The sequence below is a fragment of the Artibeus jamaicensis genome, unplaced genomic scaffold (assembly GCF_021234435.1).
Source record: "Artibeus jamaicensis isolate MK-2021 breed Jamaican fruit bat unplaced genomic scaffold, CSHL_Jam_final scaffold_754, whole genome shotgun sequence".
NCBI lineage: Eukaryota > Metazoa > Chordata > Mammalia > Chiroptera > Phyllostomidae > Artibeus > Artibeus jamaicensis.
In genome coordinates this window covers 7,919,691-7,947,395 of record NW_026522054.1, presented here as the reverse complement: position 1 = coordinate 7,947,395, position 27,705 = coordinate 7,919,691, and the positions used below count along the sequence as shown (strand labels likewise).

The 27,705-nt window shown below is 65.7% G+C and overlaps 2 protein-coding genes across 2 annotated transcripts; one reads left to right on the top strand and one right to left on the bottom strand.

The window, feature by feature from the left end:
* The first annotated feature begins 4,184 nt into the window (after positions 1-4,184).
* Positions 4,185-22,000, top strand: LMOD1 (leiomodin 1). Its single transcript, XM_053659552.1, has 3 exons — positions 4,185-4,789; positions 19,996-21,522; positions 21,974-22,000. The coding sequence occupies exons 1-3, from the start codon at positions 4,529-4,531 to the stop codon at positions 21,998-22,000; spliced, it is 1,815 nt and encodes a 604-aa protein (XP_053515527.1). The 5' UTR covers positions 4,185-4,528.
* A 2,385-nt stretch (positions 22,001-24,385) lies between these two features.
* SHISA4 (shisa family member 4) lies at positions 24,386-26,589 on the bottom strand. Its single transcript, XM_037161108.2, has 5 exons — positions 26,411-26,589; positions 25,916-26,087; positions 25,536-25,669; positions 24,923-25,030; positions 24,386-24,692 (listed from the first exon to the last, which is right to left on the bottom strand). The coding sequence occupies exons 1-5, from the start codon at positions 26,454-26,456 to the stop codon at positions 24,646-24,648; spliced, it is 507 nt and encodes a 168-aa protein (XP_037017003.2). The 5' UTR covers positions 26,457-26,589; the 3' UTR covers positions 24,386-24,645.
* Between the last annotated feature and the right edge of the window lie 1,116 nt (positions 26,590-27,705).

The following is a 27,705-nucleotide window of genomic DNA, read 5'->3' as shown; positions in this document are numbered from 1 at the left end:
GCTCCCCCCAACGTCACTGTTGATAGGGTGGACAGAAACGGGCCCCTAGCGCCCTGCGCGGCGTTCCCACCATGAAGCAGCTAGCGAACAGGCAGTGTTACGAGAAACTCATCTGGAAGGGGGGACGCATTTGCAGTACTGTTTGTGCTATTGATATCGTGGGTTCCATCATCCGGAGGCATCGCCTCCCACGAAGCCTCCATCAATGTTGCCTTAGAGGAATGTGCTAGAAAAGCAACCGTGAGTGACTAGAGAACTAGGAATCTTTCTTCCCGCCTTCATAGGAGGGGGGCGTAGACGTTTGGACTCCCCCCCTCCCGGACCTTGTTCTTCTACCCTGGAGGTCCCGTGACCCAAGGGCACTGGGGGCCCAGAGAGCTCCACCCCAGCAGGTCACAGGCCATGACTGTGGCTCCAAACCCCCAGTCCCACCTGGCCCTCTTCCCCCAACTGTCATGGACAAGTAAGGTGCACCCCACAGCCAGCTCTAGGGCCTGGGGCTCCACTGTGTGTGGGGGGCTGTTTGCTGGGCAGGGGGTTCCAGCTGTGGTGGCGCGGTGAGCAGTCTCCTCTCTCTTGCCCCCTCCACTTCCCTTTTTAGCCCTTCTGTTCCTCTGCCTGGGCTCCGTGTCAGAACTCTCTGCCCTGTGTCCAGTCTTCCAGGAGGCCGGGCAGGCAGCGGCCCTGTGCAGAGAAACGCCCCACCCCCCCAGCAGGGAACCAGTGGGGCGCCATTGCCAGAGCACAGGGTGTGCCTGGTGCTGTGCTCCGTGCTGGGCATGTGCTGACCCCTCATCCACACTATGCCTCCACACCCCTGAGCTTTTGGTCCTTTTCTCCTCTGGGTGGGAACGCGCCACATCCTCACTGCCTGTTACCAAAGACACAGGCTCCCTAAGGGGCTTAAGGTCACATACCTCAAGTCCGAGTCCTTGTCATTTGACTCCAGAGCCTGTGGCCTTATCTGCCACCCTACGTTCCCGAAAGTGTGACTTTTCTGGGGGCATTTAGCCCCACTGAGAACCGCCCTCAGCAGTAGTTCCGCACAGGCGCTATGCTCTGGCTGGAGCTTGGGGTCTCCCCTCCCTTTCCCCCCTGCTTTGTCCCCCCGACCCTCCAGCACAACAGCAAGAGCTTCTCTGTGGAGAAGGCCATGCCAGAAACTCCCGACCTCCAACATGCACTTGTTTCAAGTGGAAGTGGGGGTCTGAGCTTGGATGACCTTTGCCCCTCACTGCAGGGGCTGGGGTTGGGGGGCAGGTGTACTCCTGGGCTCTGGGCTCCCGCACTGTCCAGCCCCACTGTCCATCCCCACTGTGGCGCCTTCAGAGGGAAGATGTGGAGAGCCTGTGAGCTGTGGCAGGGGCCCTGGGGCTCAAAGGAGCGAAAGCTTCAGACTGGGTCAAACCAGAAGGGCCCACTGCTTGGAGCTGTGGGGTCTGCAGCAGAGGAGATGCCGGGGGTGACGTGCAGAACGTGGGTGGGAGGCCTGAGTCCCACTCTTTCAGCCTAGGAGCTGTGAGCCTGTCTGTGAGGGCGCCCCTGGTGCAGGGACTGCTGAGTCCAGAAGACAACAAGGGAAACCACAGGTTGCCGAGGCTGCGGGGGGCCGGGGGTTGGGGGGCTTGAGAAGAGTCAGGCCCTGACTCCTCTTCAGGAGGAGTGAACATTTTTGGCAAAAATCCTGAGAAGGAAGAGTCCTTGGATGCTGGGGAAAGAGCTGTTCTCAGCTGAGAGGGAACTAGAGGTTGGGTGGGGCAGTCCCTGGAGCCAAGGATCCGGAAGACGATGCTTCTTGTAGGAAGCTCCTCTGGGCAGGAGGGAGCCTGAGCAGGGGCAGCAGCAGGGGTGCGGGGCGCAGGAGACGCCCTCCGCCCAGTGTGTCGAAGCCCGCTGCAGGCCAGCTCCCACAGAGCTGGTGTGTCCCCCGCTGGGCTCTTACCAACTGCCTCTACCCCTCCTGCGTCACTTGGACTTCAGTGTAATTATTTTTTACCCCGCAAATTACACATTTAAAAGCCAATAATCAGCCCTGACCAGAGTGGCTGGGGGGGTGGGGGTTGGGCGTCATCCAACAAAACAAAAGGTCACTGGTTCAATTCCTGGTCACAGCACAAGCCTGAGTTTGGTCCCCAGTCCAGGCACATAACGAGAGGCAATCGATCGATGTTTCTCTGCCTTGCTTTCTCCCTTCCTTCCCCCCTCTCTCTAAACATAAATAAATAAAACCTTTAAAATTAAATAAATAAGCGACAATGACCACATCATTATTTTTGTATGTCTCCCCATAGTGCAGGGCAGGGTGCTGTGCACCCACAGAGTCTCTGAATCAAGGCCGCACGAGTGAGCGAGAACCAGGCAGAACCTAGTGTGCGTGTGTGTGCATGGAGGGCGTGGCAGCTGAAGGACAGGAGGGGAAAGGTGAGGAAGGGGGCGAGGCAGGGAGAAGCGGAGCGGGCGAGAGCAGACAGGGACCATCAGAATAACGGCCGAGGGGTTACCGACGTCGGGTATAACCACAAAGACTTTCCTGTGGATGTTCAAATTTAATGTTTGTCCCAGTTGAGCCAGGTCCGTACACCCGCTCGCTGTTCACACTTTACAGCCTATGAAGCCGAGGCACAGAGGAGACTGTGCCTGGCCCAGAGTCACGCTCGAAGCTGGTGAGTAGCAACAGGAGGAGCCAACGTGGGTCTGCCAGCCTGGAGAGCCCGAGCCATTGCTTCCTGTCCCGTCAGGATGGGTGTGTGGGATCACTACACTTCTGCTGTGCAACATTGTAATTCGCTGTTTGTCCACGCTGAACGGCATTCTCCACCCATCACTCAGAGGGGGGTCCTGCCACCCATTTCTCCCTCCCCACGGCCTCCCCCCCACCGCCTGTTCTCCGAATCTGCACTCGGGTCAGGTACCGCGTGTGCATCCCCACATGCCTGTCTCCAGGAGAACCCGCCTGCTTGCCAGCCTCCCCTGCGGTTTCCACGCAGACTTTCAGGTTTTGATAACTTTTGTGAAGTTACTGGTTGATTAAGTGTCTCCAGTGTTCACTGGGAAGCACCGAAAAGGCCGAGCCAGGCTGACTTTCTGATTTGGCGGCAGCCTGGCTGTCAGAATAGGGCTGCCGCTCAGTAAGTGACACTTCCGGGCTCGGGGACACACTGCTCAGGACCCAGGATGCGCGGAGCCCTCCCCCCACGCTTCCTCCCAGGTCTCCCTGCCTCACCTCTGCGCTGCAGGCCCAGCGCCCTCCCCTCTCGGCCTCCCCCTGGAGCTGGCCTGTGGGCATGAAACACGGTGCCAAGTTTTCTCCCAGACGATCCCTGGACTCGGCAAGTACTGATCAAGTGACGGCCTCTGGCTTGGGATGGACAGACGCCAGGAAAGATCGAAGCATCCACCCCGATGGGTTACACCGGGGCTCCTCGAAGCGGCGCGGTGGCAGGCGGGAGGGGCAGGATATTGAATGTCTGGTGCCTGCGCTGCGGCGTGATGGGCCAGCGGTGGAAGGCCCTTGTTTGACACACGCCGAGCCGTTGGGACAGACAGCTCCCCGCAGCCCAGAGTCAAGTTTCCCTGAAGGCATGGGAGTCGTGCCCTGGACTCGGATGCCCGTGGCTGCCTGCCGGGTCCCCTCCGTGCTCGGTGCTCCCTGCCCGTCGCCGGGAGACCCAGACGCGAAGGGAGGAGGGAGGGGGGCTTGAACTCCCTTCCCAAGAGCCTGGGCGCTTAGTGGGAACGCAGCCCTTCACGACTTTCCTGCCTGCGCAGCCCATCTTCTTCCCAAACAGCCAACCAGCTCTCAGCTCCAGAAAGGGGCCCAAGTCCACGGGGGCTGCGGTGGGCAGGGCCAGACTCCCAGCGGCACGGTCAGCACCGGGATGTGTTTCCTGGGCTGTAGAGGGCGGGGAGCCCCCGCCCACCACCGCAGGGCCAAACACAGGAAAAAGGGGTCAGCGGGCCATGCACGGGCCGCAGGACGTCCAGGCAACGGCGCACAGGGAGGGGCTGGGGCCGGGTGTGAAATGTGCACTTGAACTGGCACCGACCCGGGGTTAGGGCCGGCCTGCTCTCCTGGCTCTCCCTGGCCCTCCCTGGCTCCGATCCGCTTCTGCCGGCCTCTGCATTTTTGCATCTTTTTCTCATCGCGTGGTCCCCTTGTCTTTAAAAGGCTAAATGCTCTGTACTAAATTTGGTCACACCGCGCTCCAAGATTCCCTGGAATGTCCTCAAGTTTCAAGCTGCTCAGAGAGCGAGGCAGGCCCGCCCCCGCTGGGGGATTGGCCTCCCCTTTCAGGGCCGGGCAGTGGCTCGGTCCGATTGGCCGCCGGGAGGACCAGCCTGGCCCACTAGCCCCACGCCCCGGGAGGCCTCGCTCCCAGTCCACAGCCCAGCACCTGCGGCGCGCAGGGCCCGGGAGCCCGTCCTCAGCAGCCCAGGGTTTGCTGCCAAGCCCACTGTGCTGTGTCCACCCCGGCCTGACCCTCCACCTGCCTCCGCCTGCCAGGACTGCCGCCGCCGCTTTGCCAAGATGTCCAAGGTAGCCAAGTACCGCCGGCAGGTGAGCGAGGACCCTGACATAGACAGCCTGCTGTCCACCCTGTCCCCCGAGGAGATGGAGGAGCTGGAGAGGGAGCTGGACGTGGCCGACCCCGACGGCAGCGTCCCCGTGGGGCTGCGGCAGCGGAGCCAGACGGAGAAGCCGTCCACGGGCGCCTACGACCGGGAGGCCATGCTCAGCTTCTGCGAAAAGGAGACCAAGAAACTTCTGCAGAGGGAGCTGTCCCTGGACGTGAGTGAGCAGAGACTGCAGCGGGTGGGCGGGCGGGCGGAGGGCGGAGGGCGGGAGGCCAGGGGTCGCACTTGGCAAGGGCGGGGATGGGGACTCTGACACCCTGCCTGAGCTGGCGCTGTGGCTGTCTCCCCCAATTTCTGGTAGGAGCAGGGGTGAGAGATGCTGGTGGAACGGGGGTCAGAGGGGCTGTGGGCAGAGCAGAGAGCAGGGACGGAGGACAAGGATGCTCCCAGTCTCGGGCCAGCCAGGCAGCGAGGGCTGAGCCCTCCCAGCGAAGAGCGGCCAGTGTTTAAGCCTTCGGGCTCTGGGGAGGGCGCTGGGGGCGGGCGGGTCTCCCACAGCCATGGGAGGCAGGAGGGTGCGGCTTCAGGTCATTCCCAAGAGTGGGGGACTGCACTTTCCCGGGGAGCCTCCAGAGGAGCCCCCCCTTCAGTCAGGGCTTTATCAGCCCCAGGGCCCCTCTGCTGGGCCAGGAATGTGGCTCCGGCAGCATGTCCCTCAGGAGGGGACAGTGACCGTTTCGGTGGGTGCGAGCAGAGCTGATCAGCATCATCCTGGGCTGGGGTTCTCTTTCTCCATCCGTTTGTGACTGTTCCGGGGACACCAGGCTCACTCCACCTGGGGAGGACTCCGCAGGGTCCCCTGTCCCCAGGGGCAACTGTCCCTCAGGGCTGGTTCCCCACTCAGCACCCACTGCTGGCCCCTCCCACGTTATCCATCGCTTGTGAATTCTGGCCAGAAAGGTCCAGCCCCCTCCGTTCTCATGGAAACTGAGGCTCAGAGCTTCTGCGTCAAGTTCATTCTCACATAGAAACTGAGAAGGGCCGAGTTTCTCTGGAACGTCTGTCTGGGCAAGAGGCCTCGGACCAGGACCTGGTCACTGAGCTGTGGCCGCAGCCCTGGGTCCGCGCACATGCAGAGATGCAGGAGTGGGGGGAGGGGCCGCGGGAAGGGGAGGGAGCGGGCCCGGGGCTCTGACTCTGCGTCGCCCCCGCCCCCCCCCCCCGCCCTGGCTGCAGTTAAGCCAAGAAGCTGGGAGACTGGGGAGCTAGGATCCCTTGTCCTCTGGGTGAGGCGGCTGCTTCTGAAAACAATGAGCGAACCCTAAAGGTGAGGGCAATGAGAGGCACGAGGGCCCTGCTGTCAGGGCCTGGTCAGCAGACACAGGGAGGAGAGGAAGCGAACCCCAAGGCTGCACCCGGCTCCAAACTCCCCGCCGGGCCAGCTCTCCCCCCCTCCCTCTGCAGCTGGGCCCCGGCTCCCCCCAGTCCTCGGGCTCCGTGCCGTGGCCCTGTGTGCCCAGGGCCTTCCGGTCCCCACAGGGATGCCCCCCAGACTGAAGTCAAACAGCTGCCACTCCTTCCCAACACGAGAGCCGGCGAGGGACTGCCCTTCTGGAAGTTTCACCCTCCCAAGCCTCTGTCCGCAGCCAGTCAGAACCGTGGCACGCAGCTGCTCCCACCAGCCCTCCTTCCCGTCCACCCAGGAGCACACTTGTGTGCGCAGACAGCCGGGGCAGGGAGCCGGGGGCGGGTACCTGTGTGTGTGCGAGTACGGAACATCCTCCGTAGAAGACACCTTCAGGGCCACTTTTCCCTCGTGGCAACCGGCTGTCCTCCCCAGTCCCAGGGCCCAGGGAGGTGGCGAGGCTGGCAGGGTGCGGGCGTGTGCCGAGCCACAGGCCAGAGGGTCGTCTCTGCAAGACGGTTAAAATGACTAAAAGCAGGTGGGGGTCGGGGGAAGCAGCCCTGCCTGGGAGTCAAGGACCGACATTAGTCCCTCTCAGGCGGCACGAGGCCCGGGGGATGCTGCGCTGGGTAAAGGACCATCCTCTTGTAGACAGGGCACTGACCTGTCCCTGGGATGCTGAGGGGACCCAGGACTCGGCTTTGAGCTGGCTGAGGCTGGGGAAGGGGCCTCTCGCCTGCGGGGTGGGGGCAAGGCAGAGTCCCCACTCTCTGGGTGTCCGACCTTTTCTGTGCTCGTTCTTATATAGTTTCATGTATTCACTTTTAGACAGAGGGGAAGGGAGGGAGTAACAGAGGGAGAGAAACATCAGTGTGTAGTTGCCTCTCGAGCGCCCCCCACTGGGGACCTGGCCCACAACCCAGGCATGTGCCCCGACTGGGAATCAAACCAGTGACCCTTTGGTTCGCAGGCTGGCGCTCAGTCCACTGAGCCACACCAGCCAGGGCCGTGCTAGTTCCTTTATAAACAGAAACCAATATGTGTCTTGGGTCTCCCGGGGGAGGAGGATCCCTGAGATTCATGCTCCAGCTCTGCTGTGGGGGTGGGACCTCTGTCGTGAATGTGTGCCCCACCCCCACCCCAGACCCCTCCAGATCAATGCTCCTCTGTCCTTGGGGGTCTCAGGCCCTGCCTCCTCCGGGTGGGTCAGGACCACACCTGTTGTACGGGTCCCGTCACCAACCTGTCCCAGCAGGGCACCTCGCTGTCACCTCTTTCTTTCTCAGCCTCTGCTTGGAGCAGGAAGGGTAGCAGGGGTCTAGGTGAGGCGGGGTGGGGCCTGGCGGAGCGGACCCCTGGCTTCCCTTCCACCCCTTAAAGGGGCAGAGCTCCCCGCTCGCAGCAGCGGGTCCACCTGGTCCTTCCCCCCTGGGTAGAAGGCAGAGCCCCCGGGCAGGTGTGCCGCCAACGGTGTGGTGAAACCCTGTCCTTGGCTCAGGTTTCGGGAACCGGATCCTCTTTGGGTCAACTCCTGTGTCCTCTTTCCTTCCCAGCTCCTCCTGCGCTACCAGGCGGGGATTAGCGCCTGCGCAGGGGGGGGGGGGCGGGCCCAGCAGGCGGCCATGCTGGGGTGCCCCCTGGGGTAAACCCAAGAGGGTCACCAGAAGCACCCCTCCAGCCCGCCGACCTTCGACCTTCCCCTCTGCTCGCTGGCCTTCAGAGCCTCACCCCCACCTCCCCCTCCCGTCCCAGGTCATGGCCCAGCGTAGGCCAAGGCTGCCCGCCCAAGCCCTCCCTCCATCGCCCCTTGCTGGGCCCTGGTGGTGGCTGCCCTGGGCAGCACAGCCCCCGACTAAGGGGAGTAACCCGATGGGTCCACACCCACGATGGCCCTGGAGGCTGCTGGGGAGGCGGAAGCAGGGCCCGGCGAGGGTCAAAGTGCAGAGGGAGGGAGGCCGTGCAGGCCGAGAGAGGCGAGGACGCGGCTCCACGGTGGGGGGCTGTCGGTGGTCAGGGGTCCGGTCTGCCTCCCACTGACGAGGGTGGAGTGGGGGGAGGCTGCTACCAGCATCTCGCAGGCTGGGGGCTTCAGGGTCTCTGTACTGAGGCAGGAGGAGGCGCATCTGAGCAGAGCCCCAGTGGGGACAAAGCCCTCAGCCATCCCGTCTGCCTGACCCCGGCCCCTCTCTCCTGGGAGACCGGAGTGCCCGCTGGTGCTGGGAGGCCCAGAAGGCCGGGGGCAGGGCTGCCGTCCTGCTCGTGAAGTCTGCACGCATGTGCCCGCGTGGCGAGAACACGGGCAGAGCCCGGGGGCGGGGCTCGGGGCCAGATGCTGACACTGGGGGGCTGCCCACGCAGACGGCCAGCAAGGTGCCGGGCAGTAACCCCCAGGCTCGTCGGGATGGCCCCGCCGTCTTCTTGGTCAGAGGGGAGGGTCTGGATACAGAGTGGCCGCTCCTTTGGGGCTGGCGAGTGCCTGTGATGTGGCCACCAAAAGCCTGGGGTCCAGGGCCGCCCTCCCCGAGCCCTCCCACTGGGGGGCACCCATGGGTGGGGAGGACCGTGAGCGGAGCTGCGGGCTCCTGGGACCGGTGACCGGGCCTGTGAGTGGGAAGGGCCCCAGCAGCCCCAGGTCACCGACGGAGACACCGGAGGGCGGAGTGGACGTGAGGCTCCCGTGCAGACCTCGCTCCTGCATCTGCGCCAGTCGGCCTTGTAAAGAACCTCTCCTGGGAGAGATAACAGTGGGTGGGGGGAGGGAACGAGGAGGCTGAGGAGCTGGGCCGCTGGGGCAGACCCTCCTCTGTGCCCGCACCTTCCGTGACAGGCAGCGCCGGTCTGGCAGGGCGCCGGCCCGCGGTCCCTGGGGCCCGCGTCGTCAGGACACTGTTTACAAACAGCGGGATGGACAGACGGCCTCCTGTTCCCACCACCTGCCCCGCCCCGCCCCTGCCTCCCTCCCAGAGTTCTGGGCTCCCCAGCTGCCAGGTCTTCAGCCCTCACTTCCCGGGCAAGTGGGACCCCTGCCCGAGGCCACTGAGCGAGCGAGGGGCCGGACCAGAGGGCTGGGCAGAGGTCCCACGAAGCTCTGGGGGAGGAGGCACTGAGTCTGGTGCTGGAATGGTGTCCTCAGAGCCCGGAGGACCTGGGTCGGGTCCTGCCCCACTGGCTGCAGGTTGTGTGACCTGCACGGGTTACTGTGCCTCTCAGAGAGCATGCGTGGTGCATGCACATGTGACATACGTGTGCCACAAGAAAGGAGCACGTGGTTTCAGCAGAGAGCACAGGTGGTGGAGAGCATGCTGCCAAGCACTGGAGCTGAGCCAGGGGCCCGAGGAGCCGCTGCCAGCTGGGCTGAGGGGACGGCAGACATGGAGCCTGGGGGGGGTGGGAGGGGGCGGGACCAACCTGTTTGCTTGGTCGGAGGAAGGGCCAGGCCTGCACGGGCAGAGCCAGTGGGCTCAGCGCAGGGTCGAGGACCTGCACCCAGGGGGTGAGCAGGGGTCGGTGAGGCCGGCCTTCGGGCAGCCCAGCTGCAGGAGGGACGTCAGGGGAGGCTCTGAGCGGGGCGCTGTGTGACCCGCCAGGTCCAGGAGGAGGGGGCGCGGGAGCGGGACACGGCCGACCCTGAGCACGGACCAGCCTCCCTTGTCTGCTCCTTGTTTCTGGGGAGCAAAGGAGTCGGGGGCCAGAGGAGAGCGTGGCATCAGCAGCATTTCCACGTGCACACGTGTGTGCTGGTGGGGGGGGGCGGTGTGGGGCGGCCCGGAGGGAACCGCAGCCTCCCCGTGCCCACTCCGGCGAAGCCACAAGGACCCGCCCGCCTGCCCACCCGCCCACCGTCCTGTCCAGCTCCGGCCTGACTGTGCCCCTTCCCAGCCTCGGCCGCACGCTCAGGCCCCACCCCTCCGGCTGCCGGTCACACCTGGACAGATGACACTGGATTCCAGCCTGGGCCGCCCACAAAGCCCGAGCAGGCCCTGTCTCCCTCCCGAGGAAGATGGCCTCGCCCCTGAGCCCTCCTTCTACGGGCTCTGCCGCCACCCTCAGCGGAGGGCCGGGTGCCTTATGACACCGAGAAGCCCGAGGCCCTGGGGTGAGAAGACCTCCCACTGCTCTTCTGCTGCCTGGGGACGGACAGGCTCTCATCTCACGGAGCGGCAGGCCCCACCCCCACCCGGCCCAGGCTGCCCACCACAGTCCCCACCCCACCCCTCGAGGACTGAGGTCAGCGTGGGCCCGTCTCTGAGGGCCTCACTCTCCCTGGACCCAGGGGGCACCTTTCGGCCTCGGCCTGCTTGCCGGCTCCTGTGTCAGGGCCTCTCTCCCTCCGAGGACCCTAAGCCTGGCTGTGCTCCGGACGGCGTCCTCCGAACGGCGCTCAGCGGCCACCACATGCTCGTTCCATCTCTGGCCTCGATCTCTGTCTCCGGTTCTAGGTCGTTCTCTCCCCTCCTCGAGTGTCTCAGACTCCGCTGATCCAAAAACAAACCAGCCGTCACCCCGCCCCCGCCCCCAAGCCCGACTCCCCAGCCTCTGCTCCGTGGGGAAGACATTCAACCAGACAGCACCTAGGTCACCACTTGGACTAACTTGCTCCAGCCCCTCCGGGGCTCCCCGGGCTCTCTGGGCCCCTGGGCCCCTGAAATCAGCCTTCCTTTCTGTCCCAGCCCCGTCACCCGCATCCTTTACCAGCTAGAAGAAAGCCCCACTTTGACCCGGGCTCCCCACAGCAGCCGGGGCCTTGTCTCAAGCTGCATCCAGGCCTTCAGCCACCCACCAGCTCCTCATCACAGCTGGGTCGGGGGCTGGGGGGCCTTGCGGCCTGACGCCCCGCCTCTCTAGCTCCTGGTCCCCTTCGCCCATGCTTCATCTTGCTCCCGTGCCTTGGCCCCGCCGTCACCTCCCACCCCCGTGCTCTCCTCTCGTACCCCACACCCTCGGCACCCTGTCTGCGCTTTCTCCACGCGTGTTGAGGACCGGCCTGCCTGTGTCCTTCCAGGGCCCTGCGGTGAGCACGGCGGCGTCCGGCTCCGTGTCTGTCGAACGAACGAGGGGTGAGCAGGGTGCACGCGCCGCTCTGGGCCTGCTGGGTTGAACCCTCAGAAGTTGCCGATGCTTTTCCAAGCCTGTTTTGAACGATCTTGTGTCCAGACTCTCCAGGAAAGGGGCAGTTGGCAGGGGGGGTCTCCGTTCGGCTTTGCAGACAGCCCGTGAGGCCAGGGCAGAGGCTCCCGCCCGGGAGATGATGGGCGGCGGGCCGGCGACACTGGACGGGAGGAGCACGTAGCTTCTAACCGGCTCCGTCTCTCCTCTCCTTCCTCCTCTGGCCCTTCGTGTCCCCAGCTCTCGGGGGACCTGAGGGTGCAGGCTGACATTTCCAGTCCGACCCACGCAGGTTTGCTCTCTGGGGACGCAGACGGGACCTAAGCAGGATATTAATAATCCGCTGAGGCCGCCGGTCCCCATCGTCCGGATCCTTCCCCAGAAGGCCGGAGAAATCCGGCAGCCTTGCCTCCAGACCTGCCAGAGGTAGCGTGGCCCCTGCAGGGGACTTGCTGGGAGCAGACCCCGTGGAAGGCCGGCGTCGGGAAGAGTGGGCGCGGCGGCCCAGAGGTCTGCACAGGCCGGTTCTGCTCCCGCTGCAGCCAGAGCTGCGAGGCCGGAGACGAGGGCAGCTGGGCCGGGCCGCGTCCCCCGCCAGGGCTCCGCAGGAGAGTTAGCCCCAGACAAAGCCAATGGGGCGGCTCTTTCCTCCGTTCCCCCAAAGATGCTAACCAGGGGGTCCCAGGCTGGACAAATGGGAAAGAGATGAATGTGTCTCCTACTGGGCGCCTCCGGGCACCAAGGGCTCAGTTGCTCTCCTGGGCCCCCGCCGGCAGGGGCTCGCAGCAGAGCGGCCGCGCCCCTCCCTCCTGTGTGTCACTGGCCGGCCTGTCCCTGTCCCTTCACTGGGAGTGGCTGTCACTCCTCAGTCCCCTCCGCTCGGAGGACACCAGCGCCCCAGGGGTCAAGGACCTTGCCGGTAGCGGGGATTTCTGGAGTTCCGCAGGCCCTGAACCGCTGACCTGAAAGGCAGCAGCGCGGTGGGACACGCAGCGCCGGGGCGGCTGCTTCAGAAGTGTCCCGTGGCTGCCATGTAATCGGGCTCTTTGTGCATGACACGCGGACACATGGACACACGGAGAAAGTGGAGCGGCCAGCACGGGTCTGGCTCACTCGCCGAGACTCGACCAGCGCCGCGGGCACCTGCGTCCACCTTTCCTCTGTGGCCGAGACTCAGGCACACGCATCGCGTCCATTTTTTCTCTGACTTTCTGGAAAACCATGTTACAGTCCTTTCTTCGTGTCCCTGAAAACCCTCCCTAAGCACCATGTTCAGCGGACACGGTCGCAGCCCAGGGCAGGGCTGGGTTGAGCCCTCTGCCTATATTTGGACATGGACAGGCTCCCAGCAGACACGCTTCCCGAGGCCCGAACGGATCCCAGCACCGAGCTCCTTGCTCTGGCCTTTGGCGCTGGTCCCTGGAGAGGGAGCCGGCCAAGCCCGGGGTAAACAGAACCCTTAGCACAGTGTCCCCTGCACTGGGGTGCACGACAGGGCGGGGGGATGGGGAGAGACATCAACTGGACCCGGAAATGAGGAGGCCGGTGGTCATGCACCAGCCACAGACCCCCAGCTCAGGGCCAAGTTCCTGATAGTGGAGGGTCTGCCTCCCTCCCCAGACGTGCCCTGGTCCTTTGGGTGGAAAGAATCGTTACCTCCTACAAAGAGAGCTGGGCTGCGGCCCCGGAGAACCTCAGGTGCAGCGAGGACGTCCAGTCCGACCTCCTGCTTCCAGGGGCCCCACCCAAACCTGACAACCCCCCGATACCACATCACATCAGGTCACCAGCAAAGCGGCGTTTCTGTCCAGGAAGAAGAAAGGAAGACCAGCCCGCTGCCACCTCCTCCTCCTCCGGCTCCCCGCACGGCCTGGGCCCAGCACCTCAGCGCTTCTTGCTGGGACCTTGGTGATGGCCTCCAGCCAGTCTCCTTCCCTCCCGTCTCTGCCAGATGGACACTAGTCCATCCCCAGGCAGCTGCCAGGACCCACTGTCAAGGCCAAGTCTGATGCCCTCACTCTGGCTAGGCATCTGCACCGTCCCACCGCCGTCAGCACACGGTGGGCCGTCTGCAGACTTTGGGCTGTCTCACCGCCACCTGCTCAGCCCCTTGGGGACAGAGAGCTCCTTGAGCCCTGTGTGCTGTGCTCCTGGAAGTGACGCATTTCTCCCCTTCATCCCCTCTCCCCTAGGGGCTCAGTCGAACCAGAACATCTCAGAGGCCCCAGCACGGACAAGGGCACCTGCATGCGCAGGGCCCCAGGCGCAGCCCCAGAGCCGGAGGGGCCTGGGAGCCCGCTCCTTTGTGCTCGGGGAGAGCTGAGCTCGCAGGGACTGAAGTGGTGACATCGCACCCTGCAAGTGCTTCCTGGGTGACGGTCACCTGGCTGCGGGAGCCCTGTGTGGTCTGCACTGCCCCAGCGCCAGGCCCGGGCCTGCTGGGACGGAGAGAGGGCCAGCTCCTGCCCACAAGCTGCTGCCCACCGAGTCCAGGACGGGCACGGCGCCCGTGACCAGTGCCGGTGGCGGGCGGGGGGCTCCTCCTGCCCAAGGGGCCCCTTGAGGAGGGGCCCTTAAGAGGAATGACTCATTTTTTAGGTAATAGAATAGTGAGGCAGCTATTTTTTTAAAAAACCAAAACAAAAACACGGGGAAATATTCAAGCCCGAAGTGGCCTGCCTGGGACCGCACGTAGCCGGGACAGGCAGGCAGGGGTCGGACACGGGCAGCAGGCTGAAGGGGGCGGGCGTGGGTTCCTCGTGTGACGGCGCGGAGGGGCTGGGCCACGGGTGCCAGGCCCGAGGCCTGGACTCCGTCCGGGTCAGATCGGCACCTCAGGAAGACCCTCTCACTGCTGGGTGGGACGGCCTGGGGAGAGGCAGGCCAGCAGGCCGGAGGGGCTGATCTGAGGGTGCTGGGGAGGTGGACCGAGGGCCGAGGCGCGGAAGCAGGAAGAGTCAGGACTGAGGTCGCGGGGCCGGGCCGCGGGCTGGGGCACCCTTTCCGTGGCGGCGAGTGCAGCAGGCCAGAGGTGGGCTCCACCCTGACCTCCGCTGTGTGTCTCAGGCTCGGGGCGGCCACAGGACTGTCGGGACCCTCGTTTAGGAACGGTTAGCTAAATTCACGATGACGACAGCAGGGGCCGAGCGCGGCCCTTTCCAGCCCCAGGCCGAGGGAGAGGCCGGGCAGCCCTCCCGCCTGGAGCCGGCAGAGACGGCGGTGGGGCCCGGGCTCCTCCGCGGCCTGCTCTGCACCAGGACAGCACGTTCCTCCCGCCGCCCCGGGCACCTGGAGGACCTGACCCCGGGGACACACGGCAGCCACGTAAGTGGCTCCTGGGGTGGTCGGCAGCCTCTCTGAGGACAGACACGAGCAGCAGAAGTGGCGAGCCCGCCGGGCCAGGGTGATAATGTCACTTGTTTGTTTCTGCGAAGAGGTTTCCCGGTTTCTCCAAAAATGGTCTGCGAGAGCCTCCCAGGGTGAGTCACCGGCCGCTGGCTGCAGGGACAGGCGCCAGATGTCTGAGCCTCGAGCCTGGACGTCGACGGGTGCCCCAGAACTGCCGGGCGGGCCAGTGGTGGGGCCAGGCCTGGCCACACCTCAGGGGCATTAGGGCCCCCCTCGGCCTGGCGCTGGGGCCGTGAGGACCACACAGCGCTCCCCGCAGCCAGGCTGCCCTCCCTACTGGCTGTTCCTCGAAGACTCGGGTTCCAGCCGGTGAGACGTCTCATGCCTGAGCCCCACCACCCAGCACGTCCCCCACCCCCTGCACTGACGTGGACGGCACTCGCTCCCCCTGGGAACTGGGCCTGAGCACAGCACCAGAAAACGTCCTCGTGTCCCAGGGTCACTGCCACCAGCCTTCTCGGCCACCACTGCGCCCTGGAGCTGGAGACTGTCCTGGGAGGTAGTGATGAACCAGGGGTTGCAGGCGAGACCGGAGACCCTCCAACCTCCTGTTCAGCACTGGCACTCACCACCTGGCGCCGGGGAGTGGCGAATCCTGTCTGTTGGTCCATCCGTCCGTCCGTCTGCGGTTTCTGGTTACTCCTGGGCAGCAGGCAGACGTGACCGGTGCTCTGGGGCGGGGAGCATGAGGGCCGAGGGGCAGGAACAGAGCTGTGAGCAGCTGACTCCCCGAGAACTCCCTGTGCCCGCCCGTGGCGACGCTCGCCGCAGCCTTCACCGGAGCCTGGGAGGGCAGTGACCCCAAGTGTGTCTCCGAGCAAAGCCCAGGACCTGGCCTTTGGCCTTGGCACCAGCAGAGGAGCAGCGGGAACTGCCATTGGTCGGATGGAGGGCCGGTCTCCCGCCAGTGCCTGACGCTCGCACAGGGTCGGAGGTGGAGTGGTCGGGGCAGGGGTGCAGACCAGTCACCGCCAAGGACACACCTGCCGGACTGACAGCGGGGCCTCGAACGGACCGGCCACGCGTGCACAGCCAGTCACAGTGCCACTGGCCTCGACTGCCGGACGCAGGGAGCGGCCCCACGTCCACGGATGAGTGGGTCCCCGAGACGCGGCCGTCCTGCCTTGGAAAGGAAGGACGTTCTGAGTGTGCCCTTCAGGAAGTGTCCGAATTCAGCAGTGACACCGTCTGTGGTGCAGGGCACGAGACTCCCTCGCCCACACACCCTCCTGGGAGAGGGGCCACGAGAGGGCCGCGCCGGGCAGCGGCCGGTCTGGGGTTGGCTGCTTACTCCGTGGCGAACCTGTCGCAGCTGCTCCGTGTTTGGGCACAGCAGTCATCCGCGGCTCGGCGCTGGCCCTCCATTCGACCGATGGCAGTTCCCGCTGCTCCTTTGCTGGTGCCAAGGCCAAAGGCCAGGTCCTGGGCTTTGCTCGGAGACACACTTGGGGTCACTGCCCTCCCAGGCTCCAGTGAGGGAGCTCTCCAGTGAGGCAGGGCTCTCTCTGCGGGCCGCCACCTCCCCAGGCCAGCCCTGACCCCAGCTCCTGGCCACTGCCCCAACTTTGGGTTGCCCCTTTGCGCCCTGACGGCAGTATGTGGTTGCCTCTCACACGCCCCCTACTGGGGACTTGGCCAGAAACCCAGGCATGTGCCCTGACTGGGAATCAAACCTGTGACCCTTTAGTTTGCAGGCTGGCATTCAATCACTGAACCACATCAGCCAAGGCTCTTTCTTCTTAATTTTTAATATTTATCTGTTTGTTTTTAGAGAGGGGAGGATAAAGAGAGGGAGAGAAACATCAATGTGGGAATGGGCCCTGACTGGGAATCGAACCGGCCACCTTTCGCTTTGCCGGATGATGCCCCGCCCACTGAGCCACTCCACCCAGGGCCCACGCAGGCCCTTTTCAGTTGGGGGTCCGTGCTGAGCCCCGTGGGAAGCTGCGTGGGAAATCTCTGCTGCTGTGGCGGGGCCCCAGCAGCGGGCTGAGGAGGGAGCACCTGGCGCCCCGATGGCAGGTCCCACAAGCCTGGGGCCTCCCTCCTGTCCAGCCTGGTGCAGGGGCTGCTCTCCCAGGGGACCTGGCATATCTCAGAAGGACCCCAGGTGGCTGTAGGGAGATGGCCCTGGCCCCAGCCCTCCTCAGAGGAGAAGCAGCAACACCCAGTCTCGTGATGAGCTCTCTGGGTACGCCCCGGGCAGCCAGTGTCCACAGGGACTTCGGCTGAGGGCTGGGGACAGTCCCTGCCCCCAGCCAGGGGCCTGAGCTGGGACATTCTGGCCACCTGCAGACAGGACACTGCAGGCCCTGAACACCCCAGTGGCACCCACTCAGCCTTGCGCTGGGGGAGGGGCAGACGCAGTCCCCTCCCCCGGGCTCTGTCCCTCCCAGGTGGCGTGGTCTTGGTGCTGCCTCTGGGAGGCAGGGTCCCCTTGCAGACCCCCAGGGCAGGCTCCCCTGCAGAGACCTTGGTGCCGCAGTGGGTCCTGGCACAAAGGAGAGGGCCTGGTGTGGCCTGAGCTCCTGGGGCCAGTGCTTGTGGTTTGGGGACCCGGTTAAGCTCCTCTCCTCTGCCCCTGCGTGATGCAGGTGGTAAACATCCTCTGGGCAGTCAGTAAACTCACGGAGGGGGTGGCCCAGGCAGCCCGAGGCCGGGAGCCCAGGTTCTGCCCCTCGGAACCTGCCAGACCCTTCCTGTGCATCCCGACCTCAGATGCAGAGCCAGGCCACGTGGCTGTGTGGCCTGGAGGAGATGGGGGGCGGGGGGCGCACAGCTGGGTCCTCAAATGTGTCGCGGGCTGTTGGAGGTCTCCAGGGGTCCCCTCTGCACCCCCGCCTCCAGGAGGGGCTCCCAAACCACACCCCACATTGCGCCAGCCCAATGCCCCCCAAAGGGAAATGGATGGACGGCTGCCGCCTCATCTCGGCCGAGGCCCCTGCTCTGTGGAGGCCCTTGGCAGCGTCCGAGTGAGCCCCTCTCACTACCAGGGGCGAGCTGCCCAGTGAGCCTGCAGGCAGGAGCCCAGGCCAAGAACAACCTGTGGGGTCCAGCAGGATGCACCCCCGGTTCTGCAGGCCGAGCAGTTGGCCTGGACTCCCGCGGGGGGGCGGGGGGGAGGCGGCAGCCCCGCTCTGCTGCTCTGCTCCGGTCGGGCTCTGTCTCCTTTTAAGGCAACACGGCTGCAGCAGCCCGGCCGTGCTGCTCCGCTCTGTTCCGAGGAAACCGGTTCATCAGCCCCCCGCCCCCCAGCCTGTTTTCCACGAGGTTCTTTTTAAAGGTCTGGCACCGCTTCCCAAGCACAGACACGTGGCAGGTCCCCCAGGGCCAGGGTGTACCCCGAGGGAGCCGTGGTGGGGGACCCTGGAGGAGGCTGGGCGAGGTCAGAGGAGGTGACTCGGTTGCTGCTAGTGACAGAGGCCTGAAGCCCAAGTGTCCCCGAGCTTGTGGGTGAAACTGGTTAAGTCTCATCCCTCCAGATCCCCAGCTTCCTCTTCTCGGGGCCCGGGAGTGGCGTGGGAACTCTGCAGAGGGCGCTGGGCAGGGTGCGGGGGCCAGAGAGGCCTCGCCGTGTGCGCATTGGGGACCAGGGCGAGGCAGGGCAGAGGCAGCGTGGCTGGCCCTGCCTGGGGGCTGCTGCCCCAGCTGCCACCTCCGAACTCCTGCAGGAGCCCGTGCGGAGACCATCAGGACAGGGCAGTGGGGAGGGAGAGGCTGTTTGCTGGCCAGACTGCACGCAGGTCATAGGCATGTCCTGACCAGAGAGGTGACCGCTTGGGTTCCTGTGACGGTCTGTGCGTTTCGAGTCTTCCTCACCTTTGAAATCAAGGTTCGGGTCAAGTCACCGCCTCTTCTGCCCCAGCCTGGAAGGGTGACCCACGGGGTCACAGCCAGTCCCTGGGAGCCAGAGGGAGCGTGAGGGCTGCTCCTCCCCCAGCCCTGTGAGTCCCCTGCCGCTGCCCGGCCCAGGGGGCAGGAGGGGGCGGGCACATTCCAAGGGCCTGTCTCACCAGGCCCTGTGCCCCTTGGCTGTGACTCTAGTTGGGGAGCCAAGGACTTTTGCTGCTAAATAAACCCCAGGCCGGTCCCAACTGCCTGTGTTTGGGCTTCAGGTACAAACTGCTTCCATAGGACACACCAGCTCTGCACCCCGCCTGGGGGGTGGGGGCGCCGGAGTCCTCCGTCCCTCCTCCCCACGTCCCCTGTTCCCCAGCACCCCAAATGACAGAACACCTTCCTAATACCCAGGCCACACCCTCTTCTCTTACTGACCTTGAAGGAAGGACCTGCAGAGGTCCCAAGGCCCCAGCTGCGCCCCGGTGCTGGGTGCTGCATTGCTGATGGATTCCTCTCGTCTTGGCTGTGAGCGGGGCCAGACACCCCGCCTCCTCCAACGTTGGGGAGCAAGTGCTGCCCACCCGAGGCCCCGACTTCCGCGCGGTGCAGTGGAGAAGCGGCCGGGGGAGGTTTCGGGTCCTGCTGCGTGGCCCGCCCACCTCCGCCGCACCCCTCCCTGGTGTGTGTGTGACCCCAGTGCAGCCACGGGGTCCGAGGGTCCGAGGGTCCGAGGGTCCGAGGTTGGCCGGACCCCCTGGCTCCTCACAGGCAGGTCCAGTCCTTAGCAAAGTTTCTACTGGAAAAAAAAGGGGAGATATTGTGGGTGATCACAGAGCCACACACACTTGGCGAGCAAGTCTGCGGTCACTCCTGGTTTCAATGCAGTGGACCCAGCAGAGAGAGTGTAAAAATGCCCTGTGGGTGGAATAAAATATCAGCAGTTTGGGGTGTTTTTAAAGATTTTACTTATTTATTTTCAGAGAGAAGGGAAGGGAGGGAGAAAGGGAGGAAGAGAAACATCAATGTGCGGTTGCCTCTCGTGCGCCCCCTACTGGGGGTGCCCCTTTGGTTCGCAGGCCAGTGCTTAATCCACTGAGCTGCACCCGCCAGGGCAAAAGTCAGCTGTTTGACGTTAGTCCCTCCGACCTTTGGCCCCACTTTGAAAAGGGACTGGCGTCCAGGCCCCGAGTCTGAGGACCACTGACCTCCGTGGCAGGCAGGGCGACACCCAGGGTGTGGCGGGCGCAGTGTAGGCTGAAGCCCAGGACACCAAGGGCACCAGGAAGCCCTGGGGCCAAGATGAGTGCTGTCTGCATGACTACTGGAGAAAACCAAATGCGATGCAGGAAGCCCCGAAGAGCGCAGCTCCCAGGCTGTAAACAAGCAGGGCCCAGGTTCCGTGGGCTTCCCTCTTGTATCCGGCTCCAGTGTGGCTCCGCAGGGCCTGCCTGAACAGGCTCTGTGTACTCCGCAGGGCCGGAAAGGGGAGCACTGGCCCAGGGACCTGGGGGCCCCTGGGCCCCTGGGAGGGGACTGTGGTCAGCCCAGCTCCGCTGCCTGAGCCTGAACCATCTCCTGTGTCCTCTTGGCGGGCCCCCAGGCGGGTCCCTGTTGCCCTGGGGCCGGCTCCTCATGTTTGTTTTTCTTTGCCGAATTCTTAGGAAAGCAAGCGAGTGGAGACCAAGACAGACGCCAGGGACGGAGGGGAAAAGGCCAGCGACGCCAGCAGAAAGGCCCTGGGCCCCCGGCGGGACTCAGACCTGGGGAGGGAGCCCAGGCGGGGGGCCCTGAAGAAAAGCTTCTCGAGAGACCAAGAGGACACTGAGGGCACAGGCGCCCAGCAGCCCAGGGAGGAGAGGCTGCTCCGGGGCATCGACAGGGGCCGGGTCAGGGCCGCCGTGGACAAGACCGAGGCCAGCGGGGTCGGGCAGGGGGACAGCAAGGCAGCCCCCAAGAAGGAGGACAAGCCGAGAGGCAGGGACAAGGACAAGAAGAGAGAGGAAGGGAAGGGAAAGGGAGGGGTCGATCGCGCCGAGGCTGCCAGGCAGGAGGGCCAGGAGCTGAGACCGGAGAGCAGGGGCGCAGACACAGGAAAGGATGGTGACAAAGTCAAAGAGGGGGCACCCCCCTGCCCAAGGGGGCCCACGGAGGACAGGGAGCCCAAGACCACGAAAGAGAGAGAGCCCAAGGCCACTGAGGAGCAAGGCCCCTGCGGCCCCGCCAGGCCCCCCGAGGGGCCGGCCCCTGCGGAGGAGGAGGCCGCACCCAGCATTTTTGACGAGCCCCTGGAGAGAGTGCGGAACGACGACCCCAGCATGACCGAGGTGAACCTCAACAACTCCGACTGCATCACCAACGAGATCCTGGTGCGCTTCGCCGAGGCCCTGGAGTTCAACACGGCGGTGCGGGCCTTCGCCCTGGCCAACACGCGTGCCGACGACCACGTGGCCTTCGCCATCGCCATAATGCTCAAGGGCAACAGGACCATCACCAGCCTCAACCTGGACTCCAACCACATCACGGGCAAGGGCATCCTGGCCATCTTCCGGGCCCTGCTGCAGAACAGCACGCTGACCGAGCTGCGCTTCCACAACCAGCGGCACATCTGCGGCGGCAAGACCGAGATGGAGATCGCCAGGCTGCTCAAGGAGAACACCACGCTGCTCAAGCTGGGCTACCACTTCGAGCTGGCGGGGCCCCGCATGACCGTCACCAACCTGCTCAGCCGCAACATGGACAGGCAGCGCCAGAAGCGCCTGCAGGAGCGGCAGGCGCAGGAGGCGGCCGCGGAGAAGAAGGGGCTGCTGGAGGTGCCGAAGGGCGGGCTGCCGGCCGGGGGCTCCCCTGGGCCCTCGCCCCAGCCGTCTCCGAAGGCCTCTCCCAAGAACTCGCCCAAGAGAGGGGGGGCCCCGGCCGCCCCGCCCCCACCGCCACCTCCCCTGGCCCCGCCCCTCATGGTGGAGACCCTGAGGAACTCCCTGTCACCAGCCACCCAGAGGAAGATGGGAGACAAGGTCCTCCCTGCCCAGGAGAAGAACTCCCGCGACCAGCTGCTGGCTGCCATCCGCTCCAGCAACCTGAAGCAGCTCAAGAAGTTAAGTGGCTGGGGGCTGCCGAGGGGGAGGGGACCCCGGAGGGCACAGGCAGAGGGAGCCAGTCAGGCCTCAGGCATCATGCAGATGCCCAGGGTCATCCGTCTGCCCCCCGCCTCCAGGTGGCACCTCTGCCCCTCAGAGAGGACTGTCCTCCCTTTAAGGGGCTGCACCTCCTCCTAGAAGCCACACACAGCCGCTCCATGGGGTGTCAGCCTCGGCCCTTCTCCCCGCACCCCACTTTCCGACCACCTGCTCCAAAGCTCTGGGCCCTCTGTCCACAGAGCCTCCCTGTGACGTGCACTGCTGGGACACCAGCCATCTGGTCCCTCTGCTCCCTGGGGACAGGGGCATGTCACCCGATCCTGCCCCACAACATTGCTGGGGGTTGGACGGCAGGAGAGGAGGGACAGGCTCGCTGGTGTCCCAGTCGGCAGCCACTTTTCCTGAAAGGGAGACCGCCCTGTGCCTCACCCCTGGACCCAAACTGCAGGGCCTGCTTCTGGGACGGCCGGGCTGCCCCTGACCCTCCGCTTTGTCCTTACAGGTGGAGGTGCCCAAGCTGCTGCAGTAGCTCCCGGCTGCGGGCACCGCCCCCGCCCCGGCCGACCTGCTGCCACGTCCGGGTCTGCCGGGGCCTCGGGGGCCCAGGCCACGCTCTCTTGTCCCAGCGTTTCCTCTGCGCCCGGAGCGGACGTTTCTGGACAAGCAGAGTCCTTTCCGTACGTCCCTCAGAAGATGGCATCATGGTGGGACCCAGGGTGTCCCACAGGGTCCACGTCACAGCCCAGCTCCCCGCCCCCCGGGGCCAGGATCCAGGCCTCTGAGGAGCCCCGGGCAGAGCTGCTGGGCTGGGGGCATTCTGTGCAGGGCGGGGGCAGAAGATGGAGAGAGGGGCGGGACGGACGAGGGGCTGGGAACACCTCAGCTCGCCCCTGCCCCCGCCCCGGTGGCTAATCAGGGCACATGATGGGGCAGCTGGCCTCGATGGATGTGCCTGGCGGTGGGGGGGGGGGGGGGAGACAGACAGACAGACAGACAGACAGCAGCCGGACCTGAAGGTTCGATGCCAAAGCAGACATTTCCTTACACCCACCTGCTGCTATTGTGAATGGCTGTGTCTTTTTCCATAAGATTTTGATAATATATACAAGCCTTTAGCTTTGAGAGGCTGTGCCCACCTCTGTCCTGTGCCCGGGGCCCCAGTGTGGTGCCCACCTTGGCTCCCTGGGGGTCCCCAGCCATCCCAGTGGCTGCAGCCCAGCTCCCAGAGTCAGGAAGGGTGGTGCTGGGCAGCCTCGAGCTGAGCCTGCTGTCCAGCCCCCTGGCCAGGCCTCGGCCAGCCGGGCCACTCTTGTCCTGTGTCAGGGGTCGGCAGAGGGGTCCCAGGACACGGAGCTGCATTCAGCACGTTCACTCCCTGACCCTCCCTGAATACCGGGGTGCACGGCCAGCTCCTCACGGTGCCCACAGCACGGAAAGTGGCCCCTGTCCTGGCTGCGGGCTGTCCTAGCCCGAAGGGCCCTGGGCCCTCCACCAGGGTACGTTGAGGGCAATACTGTGGTTCGATGGGTTAAGGAGGCCTCACCGGCACTGTGCGGCTGTGCCTGGGTCTGCGGCTCCACAAGGGAATGGCAGTTTCTCCGTGTTTGGGGTGCGGGCGGGGTCTCTGCTAGGTCTGGCCGAGAGCGGAGGATGGGCTGCCCCTGCAAGCGGAGCTGGGACCCAGGCACCTCCTCCGCGGCCCGCTACACCCCAGGCGCCAGGGAGGGACCTCTAGGGCGGCCGGGGCCACCCCACAGACTTGGTCGGGGGCTTGCGTCTCCTGCCGACGGTGTGCTCGGACGCGGACGCGGGCAGCACCCCCGCTCTGCAGGGAGCTTTGCAGAGAAGGTTCGGCCGCAGAGGGTGGCCGGCGCCCGCCACTGAGAACCGAGCGCCCGTGCTGCCCCTGCGCACGCGGCAGCTCCGCTCTCCAGGTCTGAGGCTCCCTCCGCCCCGGCAGCCGTGCACAGCCTCCCGCCCAACCGGAGACGCACTGAGGACACCTCCATTCACCAGCCAAAGGGCACCCCTTGAGCTCTTCATCCAGCCTTTGGGAGCGGCTGGGCCCGGCCCTTGGAACGTTGCCTCCGGGCACGGGACCGCGGCGCCACCTGGTGGCGGCCTCGTGCAGGGTCCTGGCCCCTGTGACGTCACTCCCAGCGGCTGAAGGGGGCGCAGCGCAGCGCCCTACCCATGCAACGGGGACTCCCAGGTGTTAGAACTGGAACGGGTCGTCCTGGTCCGTGCCAGCCTTAGGCTGCGAATACAGTGGGGTCTCCTGCCGACGAGCACGCCCTCTGTGCCCTGCCTCATTCCCTTGTGCTCAAGGGCACAGTGCGCTGGGTTTGGTGCGAAATCTCTGTCACTGACGCCCAGGACTCGCCTAGGGTCCTGCGGACACCCTGGGAGACCCCAGTCCCCAAGAGTACTTGCTGCTCCCCCTGCCACCTGGTTGTCAGGAGCCCCCACCACAGCCTGTGGCAAGAGCCTCCCTGCCGTCTAGAGCAGCTGGGGTTGCGGCCGAGGCCCGGACAGCTCTGGGGGCGGGGGAGCCAACAAGGCACCGTGCGCCTGTCTCGCCGCTTGGCTCCTGGTTCTGTGCCCCCTGACCAGCAGGGCGGGGCAGCTTCACCCTCGTGACTGTCCCCGCCGATGAGCCAAGGCTTGGGCGCCTTCGTGGGCCCAGCGAGGACCGGCAGAGCCCGGAGGGAGGGGCCGCCAGCGCAGCTGATGGGGCAGGCCACTCGCGGGGCGCAGCTGGCGGGGAAGCCCTGTCACCCACTTGGGCGCGCCTTCCCGGCTGGGCCGAGCTTGTCTTGGTGGCCCGCCCAGGGTGCATCTCCAGACAGGGAGGACCCCAGGCACCGTGCACTCCCGCTTTATTCCAGCAGCCCGGCGGGTCACGCCCCAGCCCACAGGGGGAAACAGAGGGGCCCGTGGGCAGAGGGGCTGCAAGAACCCAGGGGCCGTGAGCCACGCTGGCACGTCCTTCCCCGGCTCCCAGTAAACACGGTGCAGCGCCCAGGCCCAGCCCCCACTTCCCTGGGGCTCTGTCCTCTGCAGGCCCTGGGCGTGGCTTGGTCGGGGACTGACCAGTGGAGGACCCCTGCCCCCCACAGGGCCAGACGCAGAGACAGGAGGGGCATCTGTGGAGGGACAGCAGAGCCCGGCCCCTCAGGCTCCGGGGAAGGCGGACTGAGGCGGCACTTGAGAGGGAAGAGCTGAAAGTCAAGGAAAGGGGATGAGGGTGGGGCTCAGGAGCACGTGAAGTGCCCCGCCCCCCGGACCCGGGGCTCGCAGGTGTTGGGCGAGCCAGCCTGGGGGGTGCCCCAGCCCCAGGCTGAGGGAGTTGGACAGGGACCTAGGGTGAGATGGGAGATGGGGAGGGAGGGCCTGGTGCAGGCTGCGGGGGCAGGGGGGCAGGAGCAAGGGCTGCAGACAGCTCACTCACCTGCGGGGTAGAGAGGGTGCCCGGGAGGACCCACAGAGCCAGGCAGGGGGCCCGAGGGGTGCAGGCACACAGGCTGCAGCAGGTAGCCTCTCAGTGGAATCTCCTGGCCTAGGTGGGGGCGAGGGTCAGCCAGGGGCTCTAGAACTTGCTGATCGGAGGGCCAGGGAGCTGGGCATGCCCCCGGGCGGGGCAGGGCGGTCTGGGCTTGGCTGGCTGACACCTGCCTACTCCCGACGGTTTCCAAGACCTCAGGGGTTTGAGAGCACAGCCCAGAGAGTGACCCACTTGGGCAGCTGGGGCTCGAGGCATCTTGCAGAACTGCCCGCGGGGGTCCCCCAGCCCTCCCCCTCCCATACGGACCGTCCAGGCCCATTGCTCACACAGAGAGCATCAGCGCTCTCCACAGCCCTGTGCTCAGCGGGCATCCTGTGCCTGCAGGGCCCACGCAGCACACGCCCCACTGACCAGCAGCATGAGGGACACCTCTGAGGCCTCGTGCCGGTGCCCACGTGCACCCCCGGCAGGCATGGGGATGGACTCACACGCCCAGAGCTCCGGCTGCCCTCCAGGCGTGGGCTGGCCTGTCCAGCCCTGGTGCCAGCACTGTCCGTACCTGCAAGGGGGCTCTGCAGCCACTGGCGGCGGCGGGACAGGTAGCGGCAGGTGCAGAGGAAGCAGCAGAGGGCGGTGGCCACCACGGCCACAAACAGGACCAGGGCTGAGGCGACGCCTGCTACCACCTTGTGACTTGAAACAGAACAGCGTGTCCTCGCACCACACAACACCCCCAGGAGGGGTCCCCACAGGGGTGGCACTGGCCGCATTCGGAGGCCACCCTGAAGGTGAGCAGATCAGGAGCCGGACCCGCCCCCTCCTGAGGCCACACCTCCTTCCACAGGCTGCCCGGTGGCCCGGGTGCACCCCTGGCCTCCCTCCATGGGATCAAGGGCGCCCCAGCCCTGGCAGACTTCGGCTCCGAGGAGGTCAGCCCACCTGAAGCGCAGGCACTGCTTCTGCCGAGACTCTGAAATGGCCAAGCTCGGGTCCCTGCAGCAGAACCGGCGGTGACAGGTCCCACAGCAGAAGGTGAAGGGCTGGCAGCCGAATCCCGGGTGCCAGGCGTCATTCTCGTCCAGATGCCCCAGGCAGCCCGTGCCAGCCAGCACTGTGGGCGGGGTGGGGCGCCCAGGAGCTGCCAGGCCCGCCTCTGCCTGCCCTCAGCCCCTCCCCACAGCCCCCGCCTCCCACTGACCCCTGTCCAATGGTCCCCCCAGCCCCAGTGGTGCCCCCAGTAAGCTCCCGCACCTGGTGGCCCCCTGCCAGCTGGTGCCTACAACCTGCAAGCTGCCCCTTGTTTCTCCCTGAGGCGCTCCCCCCCTGACCCCAGAGTCAGCTTCCCAGGGCCCAGACTCCATTCCCCTGCGGCTCCTGTCAACTGCCAGCACCCCCACGGGCCCAGGGGCCCCACTCCTGGCTCCCTGCCCTTACCCAGGGGAGCCCCCAGCACCAGGAGGGGGATGGCTGGGAGCAGCATGGCAGAACAGGGTTGCCGTGGGGACCGGAGCTGCTGTGGTGGCCAGACTGGCCAAGCTGGACCTCGGCGACACTGCCCGCTAGCCACGCCCCCAGCCTCCGCTGTCCCCTCCCTCCAGGGCGGCTCCTGTTGTCTGCCCCGGGCACATAGGCCGACCCTGGAGGGGAGGGCTGTACCTTCCCTGTGGCCGCGTCCAGCCCGAGGCGCCCAGAGGAGGGCACAGGGAGAGGCTGGGCACCCCCTGCCCCCACTCCCAGGACACAGGCCCCACTGAGCAGTAGCTCAGAGCAGCTTCTTTGTTCACAGCTGCATGAGAGCCCCACCCCCGCAAGGGAGCAGTGCTGGTGCACTGGGGGGGGCGGGGTCCCTGCCTGCATGGCACTGGGCGGAGGCCCCTCCTTCACCCAGCCGCCTGCAGAGGCGTCACCTGACCGGGGCGCAGGACAGAGCCCAATGAGTGCAGTGTTTTGGGGGTCCATCAGTCCCACAGGTGTACACAGAGTGTCGGGGGCTGCACCCACGCTACATGGGTGCCCTGACCAGGGGTCATGGGCCAGGCGAGGGAGAGAGCACCTTACCAGGCACGTGGACTGGGCCTTACTGGAGACCCGCAGTTCTGCAGGCTCAGGGGGTCTGACAGGCATTATCGGGGACCCTAGGAGCCCACGGGCACAGTCCGGTTATCCAGGGAACGGCAAGACCATGCCTTTTGGACCCAAGTGGGTCCCCACCCGAGTGGGCAGGGTGGATGGTGCTGAGGAGACCAGGGTGGGGCACGAGAGCCTCGCAGACCCTGCACAGCTCAGGGAAGGGCCACTGGGAGCCCCATCCTGGTCCCCAGGAAGGACAGACACTGGTTGCCCCTTTCTGGGATCATGAATGGGTGCTGGGGGCCACAGTGCGGCTGGGAGCAGGACATCTGTCTCATGTCCATGGCCCCGCTAGGACCAGGACAGGCGCTTACCCCTCAACTGGCCTGTTTGGACAGGAAAAGTCTTCCACAGTGCAAACCTGAGCAGGTCTCTCCTAACTCGCAGCCCTTGAGGGGTCCCCGCCCCCTGGGGAGGGCACTTGGCTGCTGGGCTTCCCCAGGATGGCTCTCGGTCCCGGGGGCCTCTCCTGAGCAGCAGAGGGGGCGGAGGCCAGAGCCCCGGGGGCAAGCCGACATGCCCACTGCCCTGGGGGGCCGACCAGGAGCTCTGTGCAGATGCCGCCGGCAGCAGGGGCCAGGGACCCAGTGCCCGCCCGG

Excerpts from the sequence above, each read along its gene's own strand:
- LMOD1 (XM_053659552.1), top strand. The coding sequence starts at position 4,529 with ATGTCCAAGGTAGCCAAGTACCGCCGGCAGGTGAGCGAGGACCCTGAC. Across the intron at positions 4,790-19,995 it reads AGAGGGAGCTGTCCCTGGAC|GAAAGCAAGCGAGTGGAGAC; the intron begins GTGAGTGAGCAG and ends CCGAATTCTTAG. Across the intron at positions 21,523-21,973 it reads GCATCATGCAGATGCCCAGG|GTGGAGGTGCCCAAGCTGCT; the intron begins GTCATCCGTCTG and ends TTGTCCTTACAG.
- SHISA4 (XM_037161108.2), bottom strand. The coding sequence starts at position 26,456 with ATGCTGCTCCCAGCCATCCCCCTCCTGGTGCTGGGGGCTCCCCTGG. Across the intron at positions 25,670-25,915 it reads AAGCAGTGCCTGCGCTTCAG|TCACAAGGTGGTAGCAGGCG; the intron begins GTGGGCTGACCT and ends TTCTGTTTCAAG. Across the intron at positions 24,693-24,922 it reads GCACCCTCTCTACCCCGCAG|CTCTTCCCTCTCAAGTGCCG; the intron begins GTGAGTGAGCTG and ends CTTGACTTTCAG.